This window comes from Octodon degus, unplaced genomic scaffold, assembly GCF_000260255.1.
Source record: "Octodon degus isolate 3935 unplaced genomic scaffold, OctDeg1.0 scaffold00012, whole genome shotgun sequence".
In the NCBI taxonomy this organism is placed as follows: Eukaryota; Metazoa; Chordata; class Mammalia; order Rodentia; family Octodontidae; genus Octodon; species Octodon degus.
The window spans coordinates 5,692,817-5,718,495 of record NW_004524588.1 but is presented as its reverse complement, the minus strand read 5'-3'; the positions used below and the strand labels follow the sequence as shown (position 1 = coordinate 5,718,495).

The following is a 25,679-nucleotide window of genomic DNA, read 5'->3' as shown; positions in this document are numbered from 1 at the left end:
CTGTTTTCCTTTTCTGGTCATTGCTTTCTGTGCCTGTGTTTCACATTTTTCATCTTGACATCACCCAGGCCAATGACAATCTCATATGAAATAACAGGATATGTAATTATTTCTTTTTGAAGATTCCAGATTTTTTTTTTTTTTTTTTTTTTTTTGGATACAGGGTCTTGCTGCACTGTTCAGACTCATAGTGACCCTTCTGTCTCAGCCTCCTCAGTTCTGGGATTGACAGGTATGTGCCACTACACATGGTTTGGGGGCTGGCATGGCATACCTGGGGGCCAGAGCTGGCACAACATGTGGCACTGGAGATAGAACTCAAGATCATGCACTTTCTGGGCAGGCGCTTAGACCACCAAGCTATCTCCCCTGCCCTCAAACTTAATTTAAAAACAACTTATTCTGCCCAAAAGAAGTATATCACTTGATTCAATATTCAGAAGCAGGTATTGTATCTTTCAATTAAATAATATAGCTGTCTAATATGATAGCATATTTCAAAAATTCTATGGAAACTTAAGTAATGACAGTTTTTTTTTTATTTTCAGTTCAGTTTCTATTTAAATAATACAGAAAAAGAAAAAGGTTTTCCATATATAACAGTATATGTAGGAACCCTCAAACTATGAAATGAAAAATTATTTAAAATAATCTAAAAACTTATTAAGTCAATTGAGTACACAATTAGTCTATGAATGTTTATAGATTTTGAACATAAAAACAATAAGTGGTTTTTAGATATAGTGTTGTCATGGAAATTATTAACTCAAAATATGTAAATTCTACATTATCAAAATTCTAAAACACTACATTGTATATGTAGTGAAAAGTGACAATAACCCTTCACCATTTTCACTTTCCTTTGCCTCTTCATGTTTATTCTGTGAACGGTTCTTTTTCCATAATTGAGCAGTACAACAGATTAAATTGATCAATGAGTAGGAACCAAAGCCTAATTAACTGAGGGTTTTAAAGACTAACAGAATATAACTATATATCTATCCTAACTATTTTGAATACACAGATACAAAATGGACATTCATCTGTAGCCCCTTTTTTTGTTTAGTTCCATTATTTGAATATTATAGGTGTGTTATTCTCCTAATGAATAGAGGGATTTGTTCCAATAGTGTTTGTAAATAGGATATCATGTCCGCATCTTGTACAGCAATTAACCACTAGGAAGAATGTATGCAATGTGTTAATTATTGAAACTGTCCTACCAATTTGGTTTGAAACTGTCTCATTGCTGTTTGTTTCTCAATAAAATTATGGAGAAAAAAAAAAGTCTAACAGAAGCTGGTCGTTCAAAGGCTGAAGTTCTCATTCAATGTAGCAGGGGGCAGTATTGCACATAATTTGATTTTACGGCTGAGTCAAGTAATATAATTAAATGCTCATTTTGGAAGAAGCTGAAAACTACAGCCCTGTGCCTAAGACTCCCAGCCAAGAGACAACAATCTGTTCCTGTTTACAATATATTCAGGTGCATTTTTTTTTTTCAGAATTTGATGCTGACAGTGACTTTAGAAATCATTTAACTCAATCTCCTTGCTTTACTCTAGAATTTTTCAGGCCAAAGAAGAGAAACAAATCAGCTTCTTGCCTAGCAGATACGTTATAGCAGAGCCAGGCAGAACTCATGTATCCTTATTGTTTTTGCCAGAGGAAGGGCATAGGTCTGACTTGACTATCAATTCTGGAGTCTTGCTTTTCAACTTTGGCTTTCACCTGTCCAATTTTGCACTCGTGCAGTGAAAGCAAGGGCAAGCCTTTAATGTAGAGCTATAAGACATGCTTTGGTGGTTCATAGTCATGCACACTTTTTGAGGCTTCTATCTGCCTGTCTGTGTGGACTTCTATGCACCATAAATCCCTTTGTTTCTCTTTGTAAAACAAGGCAATGTCACATTCGCTTACTTATAACAGTTCTCATACTGTTAGGTTGTATGTAATTCAATCTTGTGTAATTGGTTTTTCCTTGATGCTAAGAACCTGCTTTCTTGACTATTCTTCCATGTACACCTCTCCTGCATTCCTTCAGTTGTTGAGAAAATTCTCTCCTTCTAAGATTGGTTCTTCCAGGGCTGACAAGATAGCTCAGCAGACTGAAGTGCCTGCTTAGGCAAGCGCAGGAACCATGGTTCTATCCCTGGCACCACATGCAGCACCAGGCCCACCCCTAGGGTGAGCTGAGCGGGCCAGAATCCAGGCATGGTGGCACACCCTGTAATCCCAGCACTGTGGAGGCTGAGAGCAGGAAGATCATGAGTCTAAGCTGCATAGTGAGACCCTGCAGCAACCAAATACATTAAAGAATGGTAATCATAAGATTGATTCTTCCTTTGTCATGCTGGAAGTCAGCTGCACAATGACAACTACTGGAACTTTCTGCATGTTTGCCGAGGTTGGGGTGCCCAGAGGAGCACTTCCTCTTTGAATGCTGTTTGCTGCCTGACCAAGGCGCTGCTGAGGTCTGGAAGGAGACACAATGCCTGCATCATGAGCGCCATCACTGTCCACTTCCACCCAACCACGGGAACAGAAAAGAGACAGGTCTCTGCCTCCCCCGCCTTTACCAAAACCTTTCTTCCTTTCTGGTCTCTCTGACCCCAGCTTCAGGAGGCAGTTGAGGACTGCATGATGGTGTGCGTGGAGGGAGGGCAGCTAAGTGTGATAACAACAGGAGAGTATCTCTTGGCAATTATGGTCCCCATTTGGCTCTAACATCTCTAACATCTCATTGCTTCAGGCCAATATCTAACCATGAACCCTCAAAGACTCTCCACAATTGAGGAAGCATTTAGCGGAGCTCCTACTGGGTAATGAGACATAGCTATTGTCTCTGTCAAAGTTGGCGCATACACATGTTAAGTAACCACCATCATCACACACAACATGTGTCACTGGGGAGCAAGAATGGGTTAAATTGATCACAAAGTGGCAATAAGAATTAGCTAGGGTCAGCCAAATAGCTCAGCGGATTGAAATGCCCGCAAGCACGTGCAGGGTCCTGGGGTTCAATCTCCAGGTCTGCTGTGCTGTCCTGGCCCCCAGCGTGCGCTGAGATAGCAACTGAGACAGGGCGTGGTGGCACGTGCCTGTAATCCTAGCTCTTGGGAAGCTGTAAACAGGAGAATCACTACAAGTCTGATTTAGTAGTGAGAACCTGAATACCCTGTAGATCCTTCCCTAAAATACAAAAACAGAATTAGCTAATCCTTAAAGTCAGTATCCATAGGCACACTGCATGCCCATGTTTATTGTGTAAGAGTTTTCAACTGTCAAGATACAGAACCAGCCTATGTATCCTTCGATGATGAGTGGGTAAAGAAAATATGGTGTGTGCATTGCATACACAAGGGAGTGCTATTCAGACATACAAAAGAACAAAGTGCATCATTTTCAAAAACTGGATGGAACTGGAGGCCATCGTGTGGAGGAAAGTAAGCCAAACTCTGGAAGACAAGTGTCGCAGGTTTTCCATATTTACATGAAGTCTAAAAGAAAGAGAAGAAGAGGGAGAAAAAGGGTGAGGAGGAAGAAGAGGAGAACAGCAAAAAGAGGAGGGGGAAGAAAGCAGAAGGGAGGTAATCATTAACCAAGAGGAATGAGGGGGAAATGTGCATGTAGGGCAGGGAAGTAGAAAAAGAATAGGATCAAAAGGTTTTCATACACAGATGTATGAAAAATGCCACATTGAAAGCTAGCATTTTATAAAATTAATGTGAACTGATAAAAATATTTTATAAAGAATTAGCTCATCCCTGGGCTGTTGAGATGGCTCAGTGGTCTAAAGCACCTACTTAAAACAAGCTTAGCAAAGCGCAGGGACCGCGGTTCAATCCCCCAGCACCACATGCCAGCCAGCCAGCCCCACCCCCAGGTGGGCTGACACACACACACACACACACACACACACACACAAATAAATTTTAAAAATTAAAAAAAAAATAATTAGCTCATCCCTAATGTGTAAGCTGTAAGCGTGGACCACATCAATAGTTTTCAAAATGTCATAAATATCAGAATAACCTGAGTTCTTATTTAAAAATAAATTCCCTGATCTCTCCTTGGAGATTTTAATTCATAAAACCTGGCATGGGGTCCAACTTCTGTGTTTTTCACAGAAGAGCCTCAGGGTTCCTATTATTTGAAAGTATGTGGAGACTTCAAATTTTTTTTCAAATCCTGAAGCTTTATAAAAAAAATCACTTCTGTGATTGCCCACCTTTGTCTATGTTGTTCTTGCTGCATCTTGCCCTTTCTCTATTCCAGTATTTACATCATAATCACCTTTGGAGAATTAGACGTATATGTGGCACATCCCAACTCCAGCGCCAAGTCACTGACTGACAGGAGTATCTGCTCTTCAGTACCTCGCCCCCTGGAGCTCACGCTTTGCCCCTCAGGTCTACGCCCTACTCTTCTCTGGCTGCTGTTTGCTATAAAAGATGAACTTTAATGGCTGCCGTCAGTGAAGTCGGCAACTTCCGGATGGATCAAGCCAACGGGAGGCATCAACAGGAAAGTAGAAAAAAGAAAAACAACAACCAGATATTTGAGGGGCTCAACAGCTCCTGATGACCCACACTATAATCACTGCGCACCGTGCCGCTCCACTGTGTCCCTGGTGCTGTCAGCAGGCCCTTTCTTTGATCTGATACTTCAGGGTTCTTTGAGACCTAGGGTTAGTGCCTTGGTATTTGTAGATCCCCCAAACTCTTCCTAAGAATTTCTAAATAGGCTCTTTGTTAAGCTCTCTGTGCCCTAGATATAAGGCACACGGGGTGCAAGCTAAAAGCCACAGGGTGAAAGTTGTTTTGCTTGTTTGACCTTTCTGTTATTTTTGTCTACTTACCATGTATGCCTGTGAATAAATCTTTGTTAAGTTAATGCTTTATTTCACCTTTCATGTTTTTTGTTTGTTTGTTTGTTTTTGAGATGGCATCTCACTATGCAGTTCAGGCTGGCCTTGAACTCACTTTGTAGCCCAGGATGGTCTCAAACTTGGAACTGAATAACTGAATAACCATTTTTACTAAAAAAAAAAAAAAAAATTTCTTCAACTATTCTGTTTGAATTTGGCACCCTTTATGACTGAATCAATACCTTTCATGTGTGCTTTTTATATATTAAGGAATTTCCTGTTTTGCCTTAGAAATAATATAAGTGGTAAAATTTAGATTTTAGGAATTGAAATAATAAAATTTTAGAGTTTGAATGGGATTTAAACTCTATCTACACCAGCTTGCCACTAAATGCTAGGACCCTACAGGAAACAGGTCTGCTTCATCCTGCTTCATTGTTACCATTTTGCAAATATTTACCAGCTGTTATTTTCTCCTCCAAGCTAGGTATCATTAGTTCTTTCAAGTGTTCCTCAGGCAGCTTAGTTTCTCAATCTTCTTCGCCTTGACCATTGGACACCTTCCTCTTGAGGTATTCTGTTTTGTCAACATTATTGCTTCCGGTTTAGAACAACTTTGCAAAGCAATCAAATGTGGACCAGCATTACCCAGTGGAGGAGAACCTGGGCTCATTAACCAAAAGACACCTTGGGATGAACAAGCGGAGCCGGAAGCTGGCTGTCAAAGGCAGCACCCAATGCTCAGGACAGGGACAGCTGTGGCAGGAGGGGACACAGGTGCACAGCTGCCAGGCAGGGGCCCTCCTGGAGAAGGAAGTGACATTGCCACAGTGCCTCCTTGCAGGCTGTAGTTTCACTTTTGCATTTATGTCTTGCTCTTTTCTTTTGTACTCCCAGTTTCCTGGCCAGAAGGCAATTTGATTATTTATGCAAAGTAGTTAACAAAATACCTACAGCAGGAGAGATTCTCTTGCCCTAACTTCCTCCTAGAGACCCCAAGGTCATAGAACTTATGACTCCAATGAACCTCTCATTATCAAATCTTCAAACTGGAAGGTCCAACAGCATGAAGTCTTCACCCAAAAATCACAGAGTGATTTACTGCTAGAGCCAGAACTAGAACCTGACTCTCCTATCTCACTTCTTCTCTTTTCAGTTAATTTACTCTGTTCTTTTACCACAGATTACAAAACCGAAATGAAGAAATGCACGCTGCCAGCTCCAAAGCATCCAAGTAAGGCAGAGGCAATATTAGAATTGCATAATTGCCATGAAAGCATTGGGAAAAGATAGCTATGTGCACATTGAACTTGACACACTTCAGAGGTGAAGCAAACCATCACTTTATTTAGAAGGTGCAGCCACTATCCATGGCATCAAATTCTCCACCTGATAGTATATGACTTTCCAACTGACCACTTGAAAGTAATTTATTATAAGTATATACAGAGCCTGTCAATGACTGTACACATACTTCGTCACTCTCACCTTCAGCTATTGGGCAAAATAATTTCACTGAAGGATGCTGTGAAAGGCAACTTTCCTGAACCAGAGCTCCAAAGCGGAAGTTGGTGTTGTCAAGGTGTCCGAATTGAAGTCTGCCATCTTCTACCAACCTAGAGCTACACAATTAGAGCTACAGGGGACCCTTATCGTAACCTAGTTCAACACAGTCTAGACCCTAAATGTATGTGACTTACAATTTTCAAAGCAAAGTTATGTCTTAAACCATAATCCTGTGCTCTTTTGAAGGTAATCCTGGGCTGTTTCCTGCTTGACTGTGCCTTCGTCACTTAGTTGGTTCTCAGAACAAGGTGTCAGATATTCAACACATTTAATACAACATCGTAAGATTTGAGGTAAGTTTCTCCTTTATTAAAATAAAAGGAGAAGAATGTGACATAAGTGTTATCGTTGAAGTCTACTGCTAATTGTAATGAATGCCTCACAAACATAAATTTAGGAAGCTTGAATAAACAACAGAGAAATATTAATGTTTTCTGACCAGCTGGCAAGAAAAGGTGATAAAACTTGAAATTCCCCCAACAAATACAGATTTTCACTTACTGCTCCATGCAGACTCATGCTGCAAGAGTGGTTCTGACACTGACAACTCAATAGTACCTGATCAGAAATGGCCCATAAGGGCCACAACTGCTAGTGAATACTAATTTCCAGATTCTGCAGATGGCTAGGGCAAAGTAACCAAGTGTAGAACAGATGCTAATGAATGAGGGTGGCAGAGCCTCTGGTGCCTTAGATAATCCCGAACTGAGCAAGCTCATGCAATTCCAGGTGGCTGAATGCCTCCCAGGGACAGATCACAGTGATATCTAGGAGAGACAGAAAAACGTGTGTTATGGTTTGTATCTAGTTGTCCCCCCCCAAAAGCCTCATACAGTCACTGGGTTTGTGATTAATTATTGATCCAATGCAGGGATTATGGGTGTGTAGTCTGGATACAATGTAAGGAGGGGAGAGAGGTTGCTCGTTGCTGCAGCCAATGCTCCTCCCTTTGCTCTTTGCTGTTTTCCACTGCCATGAACATCTGCCCTCTGCCATGTGCCACTCTGCCTTGGAGCCCACCGAGTATGGCCTGAAACCTCCACTAACTGTGAGCTAAATAAATTTTGCTTTCCTTCATTAATTTTGAGTGTCAGATATTTTGTCCCAGCAATGAGAGAAAAGTAACTGAGACAACATATAAGCCAAGGGGACCCCCAAGTACAGCTGCCTCTGCTCAAAAGTATCCCTTCAGGCAGACAGGGCTCACTGCACTCTCCCCTACCTGGAAGTCATCTAGAATGCCTTGCAGCCAGGAAGGATGAAACCAGCAGGGTAATTATCACTCCGCCCCAGGCATCTCTGCTGGTTTTATTTTGCAGCCTCTCTATAGAGGAGACTATGATTTGATTGGAAATACACTGTAGGAACAACTCACTGGGCTTCCCTCAGGTCAACCATCAAAGAAAGCACAGAAATGGAATTCTGATCCAGCCAAGGATTAAAACAAGAATCAAACTTTAAATTCCAGTGGTCTTGTAATCTGCGGTCTTGTGACTCCCTACCAGGCCACATGAGCTGTTGGAACCAGTCTCACTGGACCTTCACGTCCTTTGATTTTGAAATTCCTGTATCAAGTCTCATATTGAGAAGCAATCTCAATGCATCCTCTAATCCAAACTCTTGATCTAGATAAGATATTATTATCTCTCACTTACAGAGAAGCCATTGATAGTCAGAGGGATTAAACAACTAGGAAAAAAAAACATTGATCACTAGAAATATAACCATTTATCAACTGTGTTGGATGGGCTCAAAACTTGTATCTACATATAAACTTACGTTTGAATGTGTATAGCAGCTTCATTCATTATTTCCAAAGTTTAGAAGAAAACAAGAGGCCCTTCAATAGGACAAACCGTGGTACATTTGCACAGTAGAATATTACACAGTAGTTATGTATTGCCTTATAAAATATAAAGGAATCTTTCACAGAAGCTAGTGTGGAAAGGCTCTGTACACCTGTGGTTCTAACTGAATTGACACTACCCTGAAAAAGGCAAGACTAAGACACAGTAAAGGGATTTATGCTTGTCAGGGGTTGAGGATTAGGGGAAAGATAGGAACAGTTGTATCACAGGAAATGTCTAGGAAAGTGGAACTATTCTGCATGGTACAATAATGGTAGGTATATGACATAGTCTATCTTTAAAACCCTAAGTAATATACCACACAAAGAATAAACACAAGCTATACAAGTTTGGACTTCTCTGAATATAATAATAATGTGTCACTACCAGCTCATAAAATACAGCAAACATGCCAGATTAATTCAGAAGTTACTAGAAGAGGAAGTACGTGCAAGAGGAAGGGGAGGTAAAGGGTGTGTAAGAAAGTTCTGGACTTGCTACTTAATTTTTGTATAAATCTACAATTTCTCCCAGTCTATTAGTTTTTTTTTTTTTAAGTGAAGTGATTGCAGTCATTATTTAATGAATGCAAATATTCAAACCCATCACAACGTACCCAGAGCCCTCAGTCTGTAGGCCTCCGCTGTAGGCCCTGGTGGATATGCAAGAAGAGGAAGTTGGTAAAGAGTGGTTTGCCTGGTAGAGCAGAAACGTTCTCCAGGCCCAACCCTTGTTTCCAACACCTCACACTGTGGCCTCAGATTGATGCTGAGTTCCTCTCCATCTCATATCTCTCTTCTGAAAACTAAAGTTGGGCTAGACAAACTCTGAGAATATTTCTTTCATAAAAATCTACAACTTACGATTATATGCCCTTAAGTTTACTTAACAAAACAAAAAGATTCACTCAACTTTGGACCTATTCTAATTTCTCCTAGAGTTTTTACACCTGGTCACATATAGACTTATTTGGAAGAGCAAATTATATCCTCACATTGCTGTGGTTTCAAAGGACCTGCTGCCTTATTGTAAGCATTTATGAGGATCTGCAACTGGTCCTTAAGGCCTGAAATGTGTAAAAAGATGAAACTCCAAGTGCAAAATTCTCATTTCAGTATGTGTGGCTCACCTGTCCCTAGCCCCTCCATGCCTGGAATGTCATCTCCAAACCTATGGGGAAAAAACAAACAATAGAAAGATTAGTTGTGACCAGAGGAAGAAGGACCCAGAGTTACTCACAAGGAGGGTTTCTTGACCTGAGGGCTAGGAGAAGCTTAAGTGTTTGCTTTTGAAAATGTACTGAAGCCAAGAAAATGTCACTCCAGCAGGATACGGTGCACCCTGAGGGGAGAGATTTCTCCCTTTCAGCAACTTACAGTAGTAAAGGTGAAAGCCAGAAAGAATGATTAGGAGGATGCTATAGTCAGGCTTCACTTTTTAAAATAGTTACTGAGTCATTGAAAAAGTATTAAAATGGTGCACTGATCTGTTTGTTCACGTCTTCTCAGGCACTAATTAATCATCTATTAATTAGTAGGCATTATGAGAGGCACAGAAAGTGGAAGAAAAGAACTAAGAAATCTCCCCTGAAGGGCTTTAGTCCTGGTGAACACAGGTAAATAAGTAAATGTAATATGAAATAATACAAGTTACGAAAGTTAAATACTATCACAATACAAGCAGAAAAGTCATGATAAAGTTTGTTTGAATCAATAAAGGCTTCAAAAAATTAACATATGAGTTGTGTGTGCTGAAAATAAATACAATTTTGCCAAGAACTGAGAAGAGAGAAATGGGGAACTGAGGACATAAGATTTAAAGCCACAAAAATGAACTGTCTCTTCTGATGGTGGCCAGTGACTCAGTATTCCAGACCTAAGCACAGACTGTCAGCACAAATGCCTGGCCACGAAAGGGCCAGGAGCCAAGGCAAAGCTTATCATGAAAAGTGCCAGTTTTCAGGCTGTCTGCCCTTTCACTTGGGTGCTGAAAGGGAATGGATTCCAGGGCAAAAGACTTAATTCTGCAAATCTTGAGTTGGAGAGGAAAAAGGGGTGCGGGGGCCAGTGGGAATTTTTGTAAGTCTGTTTAATATGACGAGTTAGTTTCTCAAAACCCAAGGAGTCATATGGGAAAGGAGAAGGTTGGGAAGCATTCTCTCACATCTTGGTCTTACCCTTTCACACCTTTCTTCGGAGGCTTGCTCTTGAACTGGCGAGTCTGCCTCTGCTTGAACTTGGGCGGCCCTTTGCGGGGGGTGGTGGGACCCTGGCTTGGTGCTGGAGGAGCCAAAGTGGTGTTGTCACTCATTTTGACAGCCCCTGCTTCTCCTTCAGACTCCCTGAACAATGAGACAAAAATGCAATAGGCCTTCAAGTCACTCAAACCTGGGCAAGACAGTGCTTTGATGATGAAGTTGAGTATTTTGCCTTGACTTAGGAAAGGAATGATCATTGTATTTAAAGAGGTTTGAAGAAAACGTAGTATAAATTAATGGGGACTTTAAACATATCTAGAACCCTGACCACTGAGAGATTTAAATACTTGAAAATTTAGGTACACATCATTCCAATAAATAGTACACTAGCATTGCGAATGCACCACAAGATCATACTTCTACACAACCACCAGGCCCACCATGTGTTAAGGAAGAGAAATTGAATAACTGCTATATATCTACAGTCTTTGGTGGCTCTCCTTGGCTCTCGAAACTTTACGTACTTTTCCATATATATTCAAGCATAAAATTCTTCCATATTTCAACATTTTCTCCTATCTAAATTATAGATTACCTAGTATATTCTTTCCAGACATGTGCATTGCCCTTTAAATGTGAATAATAGGAAATTAAGATAGATTTCTAAAAAATTAAATATACTAAAATGTAGGATTACATTGTTTTTTCTTTATCCTTTTCTTTTACAATTAACAAAACTTACCCTGGCAAGGAAGATTCTGAAAGCTCCAGAGAACTTCTAAATAGCCTTAGCTTCTTGCCCTGAGCCAACCCTTCCATAATCCAAGGCTGCAAACTTTGTTTGCGTAGGATTCCTTACCTCACCTGTTATGGATTTGTGCTAATATTCTTAGCCTCAACCCTGCCTGGCAGTCGTAGCTCAGGCCAGTCTCTGTTCTTTTTCCCCCACTTCACTGCATAGCGCTCTCCTCTTCTACTATGTAACTTCAAGTTCACAACTTTTTCTGAGGATGTTCAAAACTAGGTTTAAATTATTAGCTTTGCCTCCAATATATTTTTATCCTTTTAAAAAATATTTTGGCCTCAATTTTTGTTGTCATTTTTTTCTGCCAGTCCACAAGATGTTCAAAAGAAATGGCTAATTTACAAGCTTTCACAAGGAATGGTGAGCTTGTGCGGGTCCCTGAAGCCCTCTCTCATGCTATGAATCTTGTCACTATCCCCAGTGGAATACCCCTCATGGGATGTTTTCAATTTGGGTCAATTTCCACAGACTCAGCACTTACAAGAGTGTTTGGTGCATGGGGATTATATTGATATAATATAATGTGCATTATGTTAGTAGAGTGAATAAATAAATTAATGAAGAATTCAACAAATATCCTGGACCTTGGGCACTGAGATTCTACCCTGTGATTTCTCCCAGGCCACAGAGAAGGCACTGTCTGGTCTTGGCCTGACAAAGTCTTCTGTGGCTGTAGGAGATGAGTTGTCAGATCTGATCATTGTTTCTAATATGTGTGCTATGTGTTCTTTCTATCCTTGTCAACAGGCAAGAGCTGTGCCTCTTCTGAATGTGGTTGGAACCACAGGAATTGGGGATGGGTGCCCAGAGCCCCAGTACATTCAGTATGCACCACTAGCACCAAATACATCCTAACTGTACTGATATCCCTGGGAGAAAACTAGAAGTTTCTTCTAGGTCAAGGTGGACTCTCCAATTATTCCAAAGCAGCAGGATGTTCCAATTCATTTCTTCCTTCTGGAGATCCTATGAAGACTAAGATCCCCAAATTTATCAAATGAAAACATAAGACACCCAGTTAAATGTGAACTTCAGTTAAAAGACAAATTATTTTTTTGTGAAAATGTATTCCATACATTTCAGGGTACATACTTACACTTAAAAATCTTTTTCTGTTAGTCATCAGAAAACAGATTTAACTGTCCATCTTCTATTTCATCTGGCAACCCTAACTAGGGTCCTAGTATGTTAGACCCTAACTAGGTCCTGGTATGTTTGATAATAAGAAGCCGTAAGGTGACCCTAATCAATCAAATTAACCATGTTGGTAAAACAGTACAGGATGTGCTCTTTAAAAGTCAAACAAATATAGTTTTAAAATACTGCTCAAAAAAAATAAAAAAAGAAAAAATAAAGAACATGTGTCCTTTATAAGTGGCCACCCGGGGCTGGAGAGATGGCTCAGTGGGGCTGGAGAGATGGCTCAGTGGTCTAAAGCACCTATTTAGAACAAGCTTAGCAAAGCATCAGGGACCGCGGTTCGATCCCCCAGCACCACATGCCAGCCAGCCCCGCCCCCTGGTGGGCTGAGCTGGCCACACACACACACACCACTCTCTCTCTCTCTCTCTCTCTCTCTCTCTCTCTCTCTCTCTCTAATAAATAAATAAATAAAATTATAAGTGGCCACCCTCCTTGGGCCTCCTTTCATGTACAAAATTAGTCAAATAATATATTCCTTTTAGGGTCATGGAGAAAATATAAGTAGAGTATTTGGTGCAAAGTGCTTGAGAAGTTTATTGCAGACCTTCTGAAAGACAAGAAAGTCTTATGAACTAATCTTCATGTGCTTCCCCCAAACCAGCTGCAGAGAAGCCCTCGTCATGTACCAGAGGTACAACAGCACATAATGGGTCACCCTCTGACTCTCTCAAACACCCCAGCCATTAGTTTATTTTTGGTCCCAGAATTTTGTATTAAGAAACCTTCCTAGAATGTTTAACGTAGCTCATAATAACTTGGAGAAATTAAAAATCTCATTCGACTTTAGTACCCCATCATACTGTCCTTTTTTTCATATATTTCTTTTGCATGTTAATGTGAGTTTGATGTTGCACTTCTAGGGTTCATGTCTAAATGTGATATGTTATATAAAATATTCCCCAGAAAAAGTTACATAGCAGCTGTCAACTTGATCGCTGGATCCCCTTGACCCTTTGGATTTGCACTATTAACAATATTTATTATTCTGTGTATTACATGTGCAATGTTTCATTTTAATAGTGTAAAATCCAAATAATCCCTATATGGTTTCAATCATAGATATGTCTTTCTATTCTCTTTGCAAAATCTTTAGGAAAAGCAAGGATGACCTTTTCCTTCCATGAGAGATAGTTTAAGCAGAGATATCACAAAAAAAGGCCAAATTCCTCATAATCATGTCTTTACTAGAAATTCCCAGGACATGTTAAAGCCAAATGATCTACCTAGTATCACCATTGATTTTATCTATTAGAGGAAGTTTTATCTATTTTTCCCTCCAATTAATTAATTTCTTTGTGGGGCAAATATTTTTCTGTTTTTGATGCAATGCTAGCCCTTCCCCCTTTAAAGATTACAGACTGCTCTGCTGCAGAAAAAGTGGATGCAGTAAAGCAGTTAGTTTAGGCAGAGTCTGCTAGGGAACTGGAGGGAGTGTTTCCCTAGACCCAAGGCAGCTCAGCTGCGCAAAGCCACAGAGGATCAGCTTTCCACAAACTCCAGAGAGCAAAGCACTTTCAGAAAGTCCTTGAAATGGGCTCTCAGTGCTGCCTTACTGCACTAGAATTTTTCAGTTCCTTTGTTATCAGCAAAGATATAGACAGATAGATAGTTTCATCGCTGATGGACTAAGGGGTGGAGGGGAAAGGAAGAGCGGCACTGTTTGCTCTACTGATGGGGCTGGGCTGTGTCAGAGTCCTGCTGAGGAACAGAGAACCAAGTCATTTGGAAAGTCAAGAAAGACCCAGATCAATGCCATTTTTTAAAAACCCAGCAATTACCTTGCTTCAGAGTGGAACAAACAACAAACATTTCACCTCAGAAGGAGAAGGCTGAGCCACCCACACTGCCTGTGGTCATTCCCATGCCCGCTCTCTGATCACTTTCTTCCTATCCTCACACTTGCACCAGCTCCGGAGCGCCCAGGCCACATTTGCCAGCACATCCTGAGAGCAAAGAACTATGTTTTCTGTGGTCATTTAGTGTCCCAGATCTCCCCTTTCCCAGAAATCTGTTTTCTACAAAGCCACAAAGGGAAGGGTCTGTTTGGAGTCCCTTTCAAGTGAATTTGGTAATCAAGGTTTGCAGTGACCTTGTCCAACCAAGTTCTCCTCATTAGCTTGTCACATGGCATTACAGGGTGGTTTGGGAAGATTTCCTTCACCTTCTCTCCCATACTTTCAACCCTAACCCAGGCCAGGATCACAGGTCCAGAATGTTCCTTTCTTCCACTTGCTTTAGAGCCAGATCAACCCCCCACCCATGCCCTTCAGTTATGTGCAGCTAAAACTCAACAGTAGTTGAGAAATACTCACGGAGCTCAACACAGTTCCTGTAAGCTGTCCAGTGGCCTTCCTCACAGTAGATGAGAGGCTCTTTGCCCCAGATGCATCTCTCTGTAATACCTTCACCCCTCCTGATCCCACTGTCAGAAGCTCAGATCACCAGCACAGACGCAGGGAGATTACAAGATGAGTCTGGCTAAGGAGAATTCTGATCATTAGATGCTCTTACTAAACCAACATTGGCTCTGTCCTGTTAACAGACCCTGAATTCACAGATGCACTTAATAACCAATACCACTGTCAATAAGCAATAGCAGAGTGTCAGTATTTGTTCAATATTTTTTGTCCTGCACACCTACATTTAACCTTGGCTACTCTTCCTACTCTCATTCTTCTTCATTCTCCAACATTCACTCACACACACACACACACACACACACACACACACACCATTCTTATGGAACTCTACATAACTCTAGAGAAAAGGGTGAAACTCAGTGTTTCCTACTGTAGTGGAAATGCTGATAACATGACGGGTGACACTGAACAACACACAATATCTCTCTTCAACTTGTACTTTGTATCTTTCTTCAAAGAGATTGAACCTTAAATTCAGGAATGATATCAGCTTCAGTGATAGAACTTTCATAGAGAAAGTTCTCAAGTGATAGCTAGGGATTTGGAACCAATCATATTTATTTGGAAATTGATTCCTGAATCTTCCACAACTGAAAGTTACAGCGAGCAGAGTCCAGGCTACAGTCCAATGCCCTGGGAAGACTGCCTCTATTGTACTTAGCCACTTGTATAAATTTCTACGTCACTTTGTATTTTTAAACAGGTTTTATGTCATGTACTATTCAACCTTTTTATTACTTTCATCATAAAGAAATTAAGACTGGTTACAAAGTTCAGAGAGGACCCAGGAGCAAGGCCCAAGACTGGGAACTCCTTGTACACTGGATTATCGTCCTGCTTCACCACAGCCAAGTGGACATGGATCACGCTGCACATTTGCTGGTCACTATCATGCTCTGCTGGGACTAGCCGTCTTCTTGCCCCAAATTATTCCTTCTTAGGGAAATGCACTCCTTAAAATTAGAGACAAAGAATGCCAATTTATCTTTCCAAGTCAAGAAAGGATACTTCACCTACAACCCCAGGAGGAGTATTCAAACAGCTAAACAGTTTGAGAAATGTTTCAATGCTTTGTCATGGTGTTTCACCCAAAATTATGGCAGTTTTGAAGGCAGCAAATATTGTACAAAGCCAACAAAAAATACATTCTCTGGATGGGTCTCTCTGCTCTTTCCTCTGCATTTCCATTACCATTTACGGCACCCTGTGCTCCCACAATACCAGGTACACGGGTGTTTAGATGCATAGTTGCCAACCCACAAATACGAGTCTGCATTTCCTTCGTGAAAGAGTGCAATTAATTCATAAGGGCAGTGGGTAGAGCTGTGAGATGAGTGAGTGTGTGGGCTTTCAAATCCAATAAAATATATGGATGCCAGTTAACGCATGGCAGCATCAGACCACCTCCTGGCCTGTGTGAAAAACATAGGTGTTCAGGTCCTGTTCCAGACTTGCTGGATCCAAAACAGCATCTTAATAAAGCACAAAATGATTTGTTTTTACAATAACTTTTCAGCTAGTTAGTTCAAATCACTTATGAGTACCAGAGTCCTCTTTTCTTTCCATCCCAATGATCTTGAGAGGGACAGCACACAGGAATCAGGAACAAGATTCTTAATCCGATTATTCCCTGGGTTAGGATAGATCACCGTGCCATGACTCTTCTCCCTCCAAGTGAGACCCATTATGGAGAGTCAGAGTCCTTCCGGTTCTGGACTCAGATGCAAGAGACATACTTCTTCTCATACTTCGTGCGAATTATACTACAAATTCTGGATATCTTACGTGAAACAGGCATAAGAATATTGTAAAATATGTGAGAGAAGAAAACAGACCAGGTCAGGAGCCAGGGAGCAATGTGGCAGAAAGCCCCCTGGAGTTTTGTTTTGTATATCCTGTAGTATATGCAGGAAGAAGGAACTGCCCAAAAATGTCAAGAGAAGAAAACAAAAATATCTTCCCCGAAGGGTTTCTCTCTAGATAAATTACCAGGAGTGATATCACTTATCAAGACTAAAAATATTTAGTTAAAAATGACAATGCTACATCTAAACATCTGGGAAAGAAATACAGCTCAACTCTGCAAAGACTGAGTAGGAAGCTCACTCTTCTATCCCGGCCCCACTGCAGTGTTATACCATTCGTCTTTCCACTCGATAGTAGCAGAGAAATCTACACTGGGATCTTGGGTTTGCAAATCCAATGAATTATGAGACCCTCTTCTCATCCCTACCTAGTGGTGTCAGGGATGCCCAATTTGAGAATTTCAGTTCTTACTCCCATTTATCAATAAGAAGCTAACAGAAAAAGAAAGAAATGAAGATTTTGAAAAATAACAATTCAGCCACCAAAAAAAAATTAATAGACTCAACAACAGAACAAAGAGGACAGAGGAAATAATTTATAAACTTAAAAGAGAGAACAATAGAGCAGAAAAAGAACTAATAGAAGTTAAGAGAACTTGAAGTTAAACGAAGTTAATAGAACTTCAGAGACAAGTAAGAATAAAACTCTAAACATTCATGTCATAAGCATCACAGAAGAAAAGGAGAAAAAAAGATAGGAATTTAAAAGTGCTTAAAGAAGCAATGAATGGGGGGCTGGGGAGATGGCTCAGTGGAATAAGCGCTTGCCTGGCAAGCCCAAGGCCCTGAGATCAATCCCCAGTTCTGAAAAAAAAAAAAAAAAAAAACAGCAATGAATGGAAATTTTCTGAATTCAGTGAAAGACACAGCAATATAGAATCAAGAAGATAGCAAACCCCAACAGAATAGACCTAAAGAAATCTATGCCATAATACAACATAAACTCAGAAAACTAAAAACAAAAACAAAAAGTTGCAATCAGCAAAAGAGAAACAGCATTTATGTACACAGAAAAAAAATGGAATGACAGTAGATTTCTCAACAGAGACCACAGGGACCAGGAGGAAATGAAATATTTTTCTAGTGTTAAGACAATTTCCCATCCTAAATTTTATGTCAAGTGAATCCATCCCATCAAAATGAAGAGGTAAAGAGGAAAATCTCAGACAAAGTAAGATTGAGAGACTCAGTAACCAGAAGACCTGCTCTAAAATAATGACTAAAAAAGCCTTTTCTTAAGATGAAGGAGGAGAAGGAGAAGGAAAGGGAAACAGGGAAGGAAAAAGAGAAGATACAGAGAAGGAGAGGAAAAAGAAAAGGAAAGAAGGAAGAATAAATGTTAAAAGAAGGATTTTGGAGCATCTTAAAAGGAAAGATAATGAAAAGACAAAAACATAGGACACAAGGGAGATATGGAAGACCAGGAACTCAACCACCCCAGCAAGGCTTGGTGGAGAAAGAAGCACTGGCTAAGACACTGTGAAGTTCCCAGCAACTGTGTCTTCACCACATGCATCCATTATTGCCTGTCCAGGTGGCTGCTCTTTCCAAGCCTGTCTATCGGAGTCTCAACAGCTTTGAGAGCGCAGGCCAATCAGCAACTCAGCACGGGCTTCTGTACTTGGCTAATCTGGTGATTATCTGCATTCTTATCAACCACAGAATGAGGCCACAGGACTCTAAGCCAGGTGACCATCATCACGGAATTCCACTGAAAGAACTACCCAGTGTCAAACTTCACAAAAAGAAGAGGGAAACTAGCAAGAGGTTCATTGGGCAAAAAGGAGATAACCGAGGAGAAGGAGGGAACTATTGATAGCTACAGTGACAATGAATCAGAGACATTTTATTAAATCGAAATATCTATAACCAAAAGGATCTATGCTGTCTGATTTTGTAGGACATCTTGGAAAGGCATAACGATAGTGCTGGAGAACAGGTCAGTGTTTTCTGAAGGTTGTGTATGAGTCCAGTAGTTAGCTTCAAAGAGAAAATACAAGGGTTTGTTTTTGGGGTTTTTTTTAAGAGTGATGGACTATTTGATATCTATACTACAGTGATGGATATATAATTCATCCCCTTGTTAAAACACATATGTAGGTCTCGCTTTATCTTGGTCTTAACCATCCAGCAGAAAAGTATAAAAACAAGGTATATAAAGTAAGGCCATATTAATATGCTGAGCTGTGAAAAGCTCAAGTCAACAACTTCTGCGCATAACCCACTACTATTGTGAACTGCTGGACTGTGTGGTATTGTTTTACTGAATTGACACACATACAGTATTTAGATGCCAATGGAATACCCATTTCTGACAGGACTAAACAGAAAAGGGGATACAAAGGAAGGACCATTTTATATTTGTATATACAGAATAGTTAGGATAGATATACAGCTACTTTCGCTTAATTCAATGAGAAAAAAGATTTGTACTAATAGTGTTTGGACAGGACATCCTGTCTGCATCTTGTACTATGGATAACCACTAAGAAGATAACAATATACAATGTATTAATTAATGAAAATCTCCTACTAATCAGTTTTGAAACTGTCTCATTGCTATTTGTTTCTCAATAAAATAAGCACATATGTATCACTTCTTGGCCTTTTAGCTAAGATCAAGCAAAAACCTCGTATATACCACAAAGGATAATTATTGTCCTCTGCAATTTTAAAAACTAAAATAAGACCAATTTTTAAAATTCCATAGCTCTGTAATCTTTGTCTCTTGACCCTTTCTAACAGATGGTAAAGTATTATTAATTATATAGAGAGAAGTGATTAAAGGGCAGATTCAAAGTCATTAATACTTGGGCTGTCCTATAAGCTGCTTATACAAGTGCTCATCCCTAATCTTTCTCCAGTGCTTCTCAAAATGCTAGCAATTGGGAAAACACATTAAAGTCCCAGTTCCCCCATATTTGGAATCTCTTAAAATGAGATTTCCATTCTGGAGAAATCACAGAAGACAATATAGAAAAGCCCTGCAGTGTGGGCCGGGGAGATAGCTCAGTAGAATAAGTGCTTGCCTGGCAAGCACAAGGTCCTAAGTTCAATCCCTGGTACTGCAAAAACATAAAAAATAAAAAAAATATTTTAAAAAGAGAAGCACTGCAAAGATTAAAAAACAAAGAATGTATAAGCCTAACCTCTCTTTCCCTTAACAAACTACACCTTGATTCTTCACAACAGAATTATTAACTTTGAAAGAATGTCATTAATTAAAAATATATTATCCTTTCTCACAAAATAGAGGAGAAAAACACTTTTCCATGCATTTCATGAGGCGTATTTTACCCCAAATCAGATACAGATAATGAAACAGGGATATATATTAGTCTTGTAAAGCTACTAGATATTCAAAACTTAATCAACATAATCCACCATATTAACAGGCTTAAGAAGAAGAGTTGTAAGATCTATTAATTAAGAAAAGATATTTGGCAAAAGCCAGAATGATAAAGCATCTCAGCAAACTGAAAACAGGAGAACTCACAAGAGCATTTGCTAAAACCTATAGACTGGCGAAACAGTAGAGAATCCAGACACAGACCCACACAAACAAGTCCAATTGGTTCTTGGCAAATGTACAAAAGTAATTTCATTGGAGCAGGGCAGCCTGTCCCACAAATGGCACTGAAGCAAGGAAACTATGTCTATGGTCCACAGACCAAACAGAAAAAGAAAAATCTTAATGCTATGAATTATGCACCCAATACTTCATAACAGCACCTCACGTCTTGTACAAAAATTAGCTGAAAATGGACCCCAAGATTAAATGTAAAATTTAAAACTATAAAAACTTGTATAAAGAAACACAGAAGAAAATCACTAGGCCCCTGGATTTAGAGAAGAGGTCTTAGATCATTCAACAAAAGCACAATCCATAACCAGAAAAATTGAGCCATTTTTTTAGTTCATTGAAATGAAAAATATTTTCTTTGTGAAAAATTCTGATAAAAGAATTAAAAGACATATTACACTAGGAGACAATATAGGCAAATTACATAGTCAACAATAGAGTTATACAGCGAAAATACAAAGAATCCTTAAAATTAAATAATAAAAAGGCAAAGAAATCTTTAAAATTAATTTTAAAAATACAAATACTTTCTCAATGGAGATATACATACCACCAATAAGCAAATATAAGATAAATATCACAAATATAGAAAAAAATGCCACAAACATAGAAGAAATACGAGGGCCAGCCAATAGCTCAGTGGATTAAAGTGTCTGCAAGCAGGCTCAAGGGTTGGGGGTTCGATCCCTGGGCCTGCAATGCCGGCTCTGCCCCTGAGGCGCGCTGAGATGGCAATTGAGACTGGACATGATAGCACACACCTGTAACCCCAGCTCTTGGGAGGCTATAAACCAGAGGATCACTACGAGTCTGATCTAGCAGTGAGAGCCTGAACACCCTGTAGACCCTGCCCTAAAATACAAAAAAAAAAAAAAAGAAATACCATAAATATAATGTTTATCATGTTCATCCATTAGGGAAATAAAAATTAAAACCACCAGAAGAAATGAGTATGGATTTAAGAGAGTCACTTTAAACAAATAAATAAGTAAATTAATAAATAAATGTGATAACGCTGGAGAATGTAGAGAAACTGGATCACTCACTCACTGCAAGTAGAAATCTACAGCCCTGTGGAAGGCAGTTGGGCAGGCTTTTCTAAAACTAAGTATGGATTTACTGCACACTTTAGTAATTGCATTCTTTAAGTAGAGTAACTGCGCTATCAAGGTAAAGAAAACTTAGTTATATTCAGATACTTGAACATAAATGTTCTTAGCAATTAAATGTATTCTAAACCCCAAATGGAAATTATCAAAATCTACTACAATGAATGAGTTAAAAAAAGAAAAAGAAAAAGAAAAAAGAAAAAAAGCTACTTTTGTGAAATGGAACACTGTCTGGCCACAAAAAGAATTGAAATAGTGAAAGGGCAACAGCTTGGATGAACCTCAAGGGAATCGCGATAAAAGGAAAAGTCCAATTTCAAAAGCATGACTCACTCCATTTATATGGGATTCTTGAAATTTGTGAAAAAGTAGAGATGGTATGCAAGCTGGTGACTGGGTATGAGTAGAGCTCGAGCGAGCCAATATACACATATATAATTTTTTCGCCAGAGTTATCTGAGTAAGCCCTGAGGGTTTCCTGGGTTGATACTGTATGAAATTGAGCAAGAGTCTCACATTAGAGAAGACTGGGTAAAACAGGCTCCCATACATTCTTTTACAACTTCCTATAAACTTATAATTATTTCAAAATATAAAGTTAGGCCAGCCAGATAGCTCAGCAGACTACAGCACCTGCTTAGGCAGACACAGTGGCCAGGGTTCAATCCCTGGGTGATGTGCCCCTCCTACCCCATGCTCTAAGACATCAATTGTGACTGGACATGGTGATGCCCGCCTGTAATCTCAGCACTTGGGAGACTGAAAACCAGAGACTCACTATGAATCCCAACTATGTAGCAAAACCCTCAACACCCTGAAGACCTTGTATGTATGTAAAGTTAAAAATTGTTATTCTAAAGTTCATAAGAAGGCTGCACCTCAGGGGCCAGGGAGATGGCTCAGTAGAATAAGCACTTCCCTGACAAGTGCAAGGGTCTGAGTTCAATCCCAGTTCCGCAAAAAAAAAAAAAAAAAAAGAAGACGAAGAAGAGGAGGAAGACGAAGAGGAGGAAGAAGAGGAAAAGAAGGCTGCGCCTCAAACTAAGCAGAGTAGCAAACAAGTATCTAACCTGAGCCTAAATTCAGATGCCCAAAAGTTCATATTCTCTCCCTGTCCCTGTCCTTCTTCCTCTCCTTCCTTCTCTCTCCTCCTCCCCTGATGCTATTCCTCCTCCTCTTCCTCTGATTCCTCCTTGGTAAGCAGCTCTAGTTCTTCCTTCCTAAATAATGATGTTTCCCAGTGTGCATCCTTTTTCATTCATTCCATAGTCATATACTGGTAATCTACCATGTAGGTAGGCAGTTCTGGTTTCTGGGTACAGCACTGAATACAAGGTGCCTGCCCTTAAGAGGCCCACATTTTTGTGGAGAAATGGATAGCAAATGTTAAAACACACACACACACACACACACACACACACACACACACACGCCAAAAAAAAAAAATTACCTGGTTGAGGTGACCTGCTATCGATAAATATAAAGCGGATTATGAGAAAGAGGTATTTTTAAGATGATGGTTAAAGAGGTCTTCACTGAGAGATTGGCATTTGAGCAGAAATTCAAATAAAGAAAAGAAATAAATGAGGTTTGAGAACATGGAGAGGAGGAACATTCTTGTGAAAAACTGGTTTCTAATGGGAACTTCTTTCTCCTGAAAGGGTTAGCATGGAATTAGATGGCATTAGCACTAGCTATGAGAGGGAGATGAGTATCAACAGGAGCCATACAATGAGTATATTACTTATCTAGTGCTGCGTGACAGACTTGCCCATTGTTAGCAGTTTCTCACAATGCACATTTGTTATTGCGCATTTTCTGAAGGACAATGTAGGAGCAGATCATGGGATGGTTTCTTCTTAGGGTCTTTCACAAGTTTGCAATGTAGTTGAAAGCTGCAGCCATAGTCTTTGGGAGCCAGAAGACTTGGTTCCAGGATGGCTTACCCAGTTCTTTGCCAGGAGAACCACACCACAAGGGACTTGAGGGTCATGCTGACATGGTATCTGGATTCCTGCAGAATGAAGAATCAATGACAGATGAAAAGAGAAAGCACAAGTCTTTTATAACACAGCTGTCTCAGTTACTCTTCTCTTGTTGCAGGACAAATATGAAGGAAGGAAAGGTTTATGTAGCTCACAGTTACTGGAGGTTTCAGTCTATACTCAGCTGGCTCCAAGGCAGAGCAGCATATGACAGAGGGCAGCCATTCATGGTGGCAGAAGGCAGCATAACAGCAAGAGCAAAAGGGAGGAGTAACAGCAACAATGACTACAGAGAGCAAGTCTGTCTCCTTTAAGTTGCAATCAAGTTACACACCCCAGGCTGGGTCTAGCACTCACACCCATAATCCCAGAAGTACTCAGACCCATAATCCCAACAGTACTAAGACCCACAATCCCAGCCTTGATCATAAATTAATCTCAAACTCTAGAAGTCCCTGCCCCATGACTACATGAAGCCTTGGGGGGACACCTAGACATAAACCATAGCAATAGCTCACCATTACTTCTGCCATGTTCATTGCCCACATAGACCAGCCCCAATACAGCATGATCAGCCTGAATACCAACATCAATGGGGCAGTCTTGGAAGTTGGCTACCACAATGAGGTAATGTGTAGGCCATGGAAAACACTTACATTTATTCTAAATGGCAAGAGGTTCCGAGTGGTCTGAACATCATGTGGTCATGAGAGAGACAAGAAGTCAGCAAGCTATTTGCTAAAAGTAAAGCTAACAGCATCTCTCCATGCTTAGCCAACTGCTCTACACTCTTGTGTGACTTTGTCCATGTATACAAATTAAATGAGTGTTTCTCCAACTTCACCATTTACCCATAGAGTTTTTAAAAATATAGATATTTTAAAGAAAAGCTGTAGAACTTGGCCTGGGAATTTCCATTTCTAACAAGTTCTTGAGAAATGCTGCTCTGCTTGCACGCAGACCACAATGTGGGCAACCTGACTTAAATGACCGTGAGTAGCCTGTGGTGAAAATCATAAGCCTGGACTTGAAATCCAAGCTTACATGTCTTCATGTCTGTCAGAAATCACTTCCTTAGGAATGACCTCCCTCAAGTGCGCATTCAACATGTCCAAACTCAAATCATTCCCCAACACATCTATTCCTAAATGAGTATCCAGCACCAGAGTAGATGGTACCACTAAGGACCCCAATAAAACTCCAGAAGTTAGCTGTGACCTCTGATTCTTCCTCACCCTTGTCCTTCATAGTCTGTCAGTCAACAAATTTCATAGATTTCAGTTATACATTTCTCAAAGCTGAACACCTCTGTATATGTCTCTTATTGTTTGTATCATAGTATCCCCTCAAAGTTTTATGTTCTCATAGGTGGGGCTTTTCAGAGATGGCTGAATCTACAGTGCTTAATATTAGGATTAATGGTGCATAACCAGATGGAACCTCCACTCTGGATGAGGGTGGCACCAATCAACAAATGTATAGCCTGGGTGGAACATAAAGAGAGAAAGGTAAGGCAGGATGCTGCTGCTGCTGCTGCTGCTGCTGCTGCTGCTGCTGCTGCTGCTTGCTTGCTGCCTTCTGCCTGCCTTGCTATGAACAGTTTCTCCTCTGTGATGCCCCTCTGCCTTGCCGCCCTGCCTTGGAGCCAGCTGACTACGGAATGAAACCTCTACAGACTATGATCTGAAATAAGCCTTTCCTCCTCTAACTTTGGGTTTGGGGTATTTTATCTCAGTCATGAGAAACTTAACTAAGACAACATCTATTATGATTTCTCTTATTCAGTTCCCTAATGGGTTTTATATATATTGTATCCTTCCATAATAGTTTACCAAAGTAAGCTGTGTAAAATTCAAAGGTGATCATGTTCCTTTGCTTTCAATGGTTCTCCATCTTGGATGGGGCCAAGGAAAATTTCCTCACTAATATGGCAGCAGAAGCCCATGATCCTCTAGACCTTGAGCTTCTTTCCCTTGTCCATCCTTATTTATATCCCAACAGCCTGAGCTACTCCATGTCATGCTCCACCATTCTGGAATACAACTGTTATGAACAATTGCTATTGTTCATCTTCTCCTCTACCTAAAATACTTTCCCTTTTGCCAACTTTCCCACATAAAACACTCAATACCTACTATTCTTTAAGCACTGTAGTCACTTCCTCTAAGAAGCGTTCCCTGATATCCTTATGTGTACTTCCATAAATACCCTATGTGCAGTACAGATATA

The 25,679-nt window shown here is 40.1% G+C and overlaps 1 protein-coding gene across 1 annotated transcript; it reads right to left on the bottom strand.

Moving 5' to 3' along the window:
• Window positions 1–6,945: 6,945 nt before the first annotated feature.
• On the bottom strand, window positions 6,946–23,482 carry Pde6h (phosphodiesterase 6H). Its single transcript, XM_004626092.2, has 5 exons — window positions 23,412–23,482; window positions 14,801–14,966; window positions 10,460–10,624; window positions 9,413–9,453; window positions 6,946–7,203 (listed from the first exon to the last, which is right to left on the bottom strand). The coding sequence occupies exons 3-5, from the start codon at window positions 10,591–10,593 to the stop codon at window positions 7,127–7,129; spliced, it is 252 nt and encodes an 83-aa protein (XP_004626149.1). The 5' UTR covers window positions 10,594–10,624; window positions 14,801–14,966; window positions 23,412–23,482; the 3' UTR covers window positions 6,946–7,126.
• Between the last annotated feature and the right edge of the window lie 2,197 nt (window positions 23,483–25,679).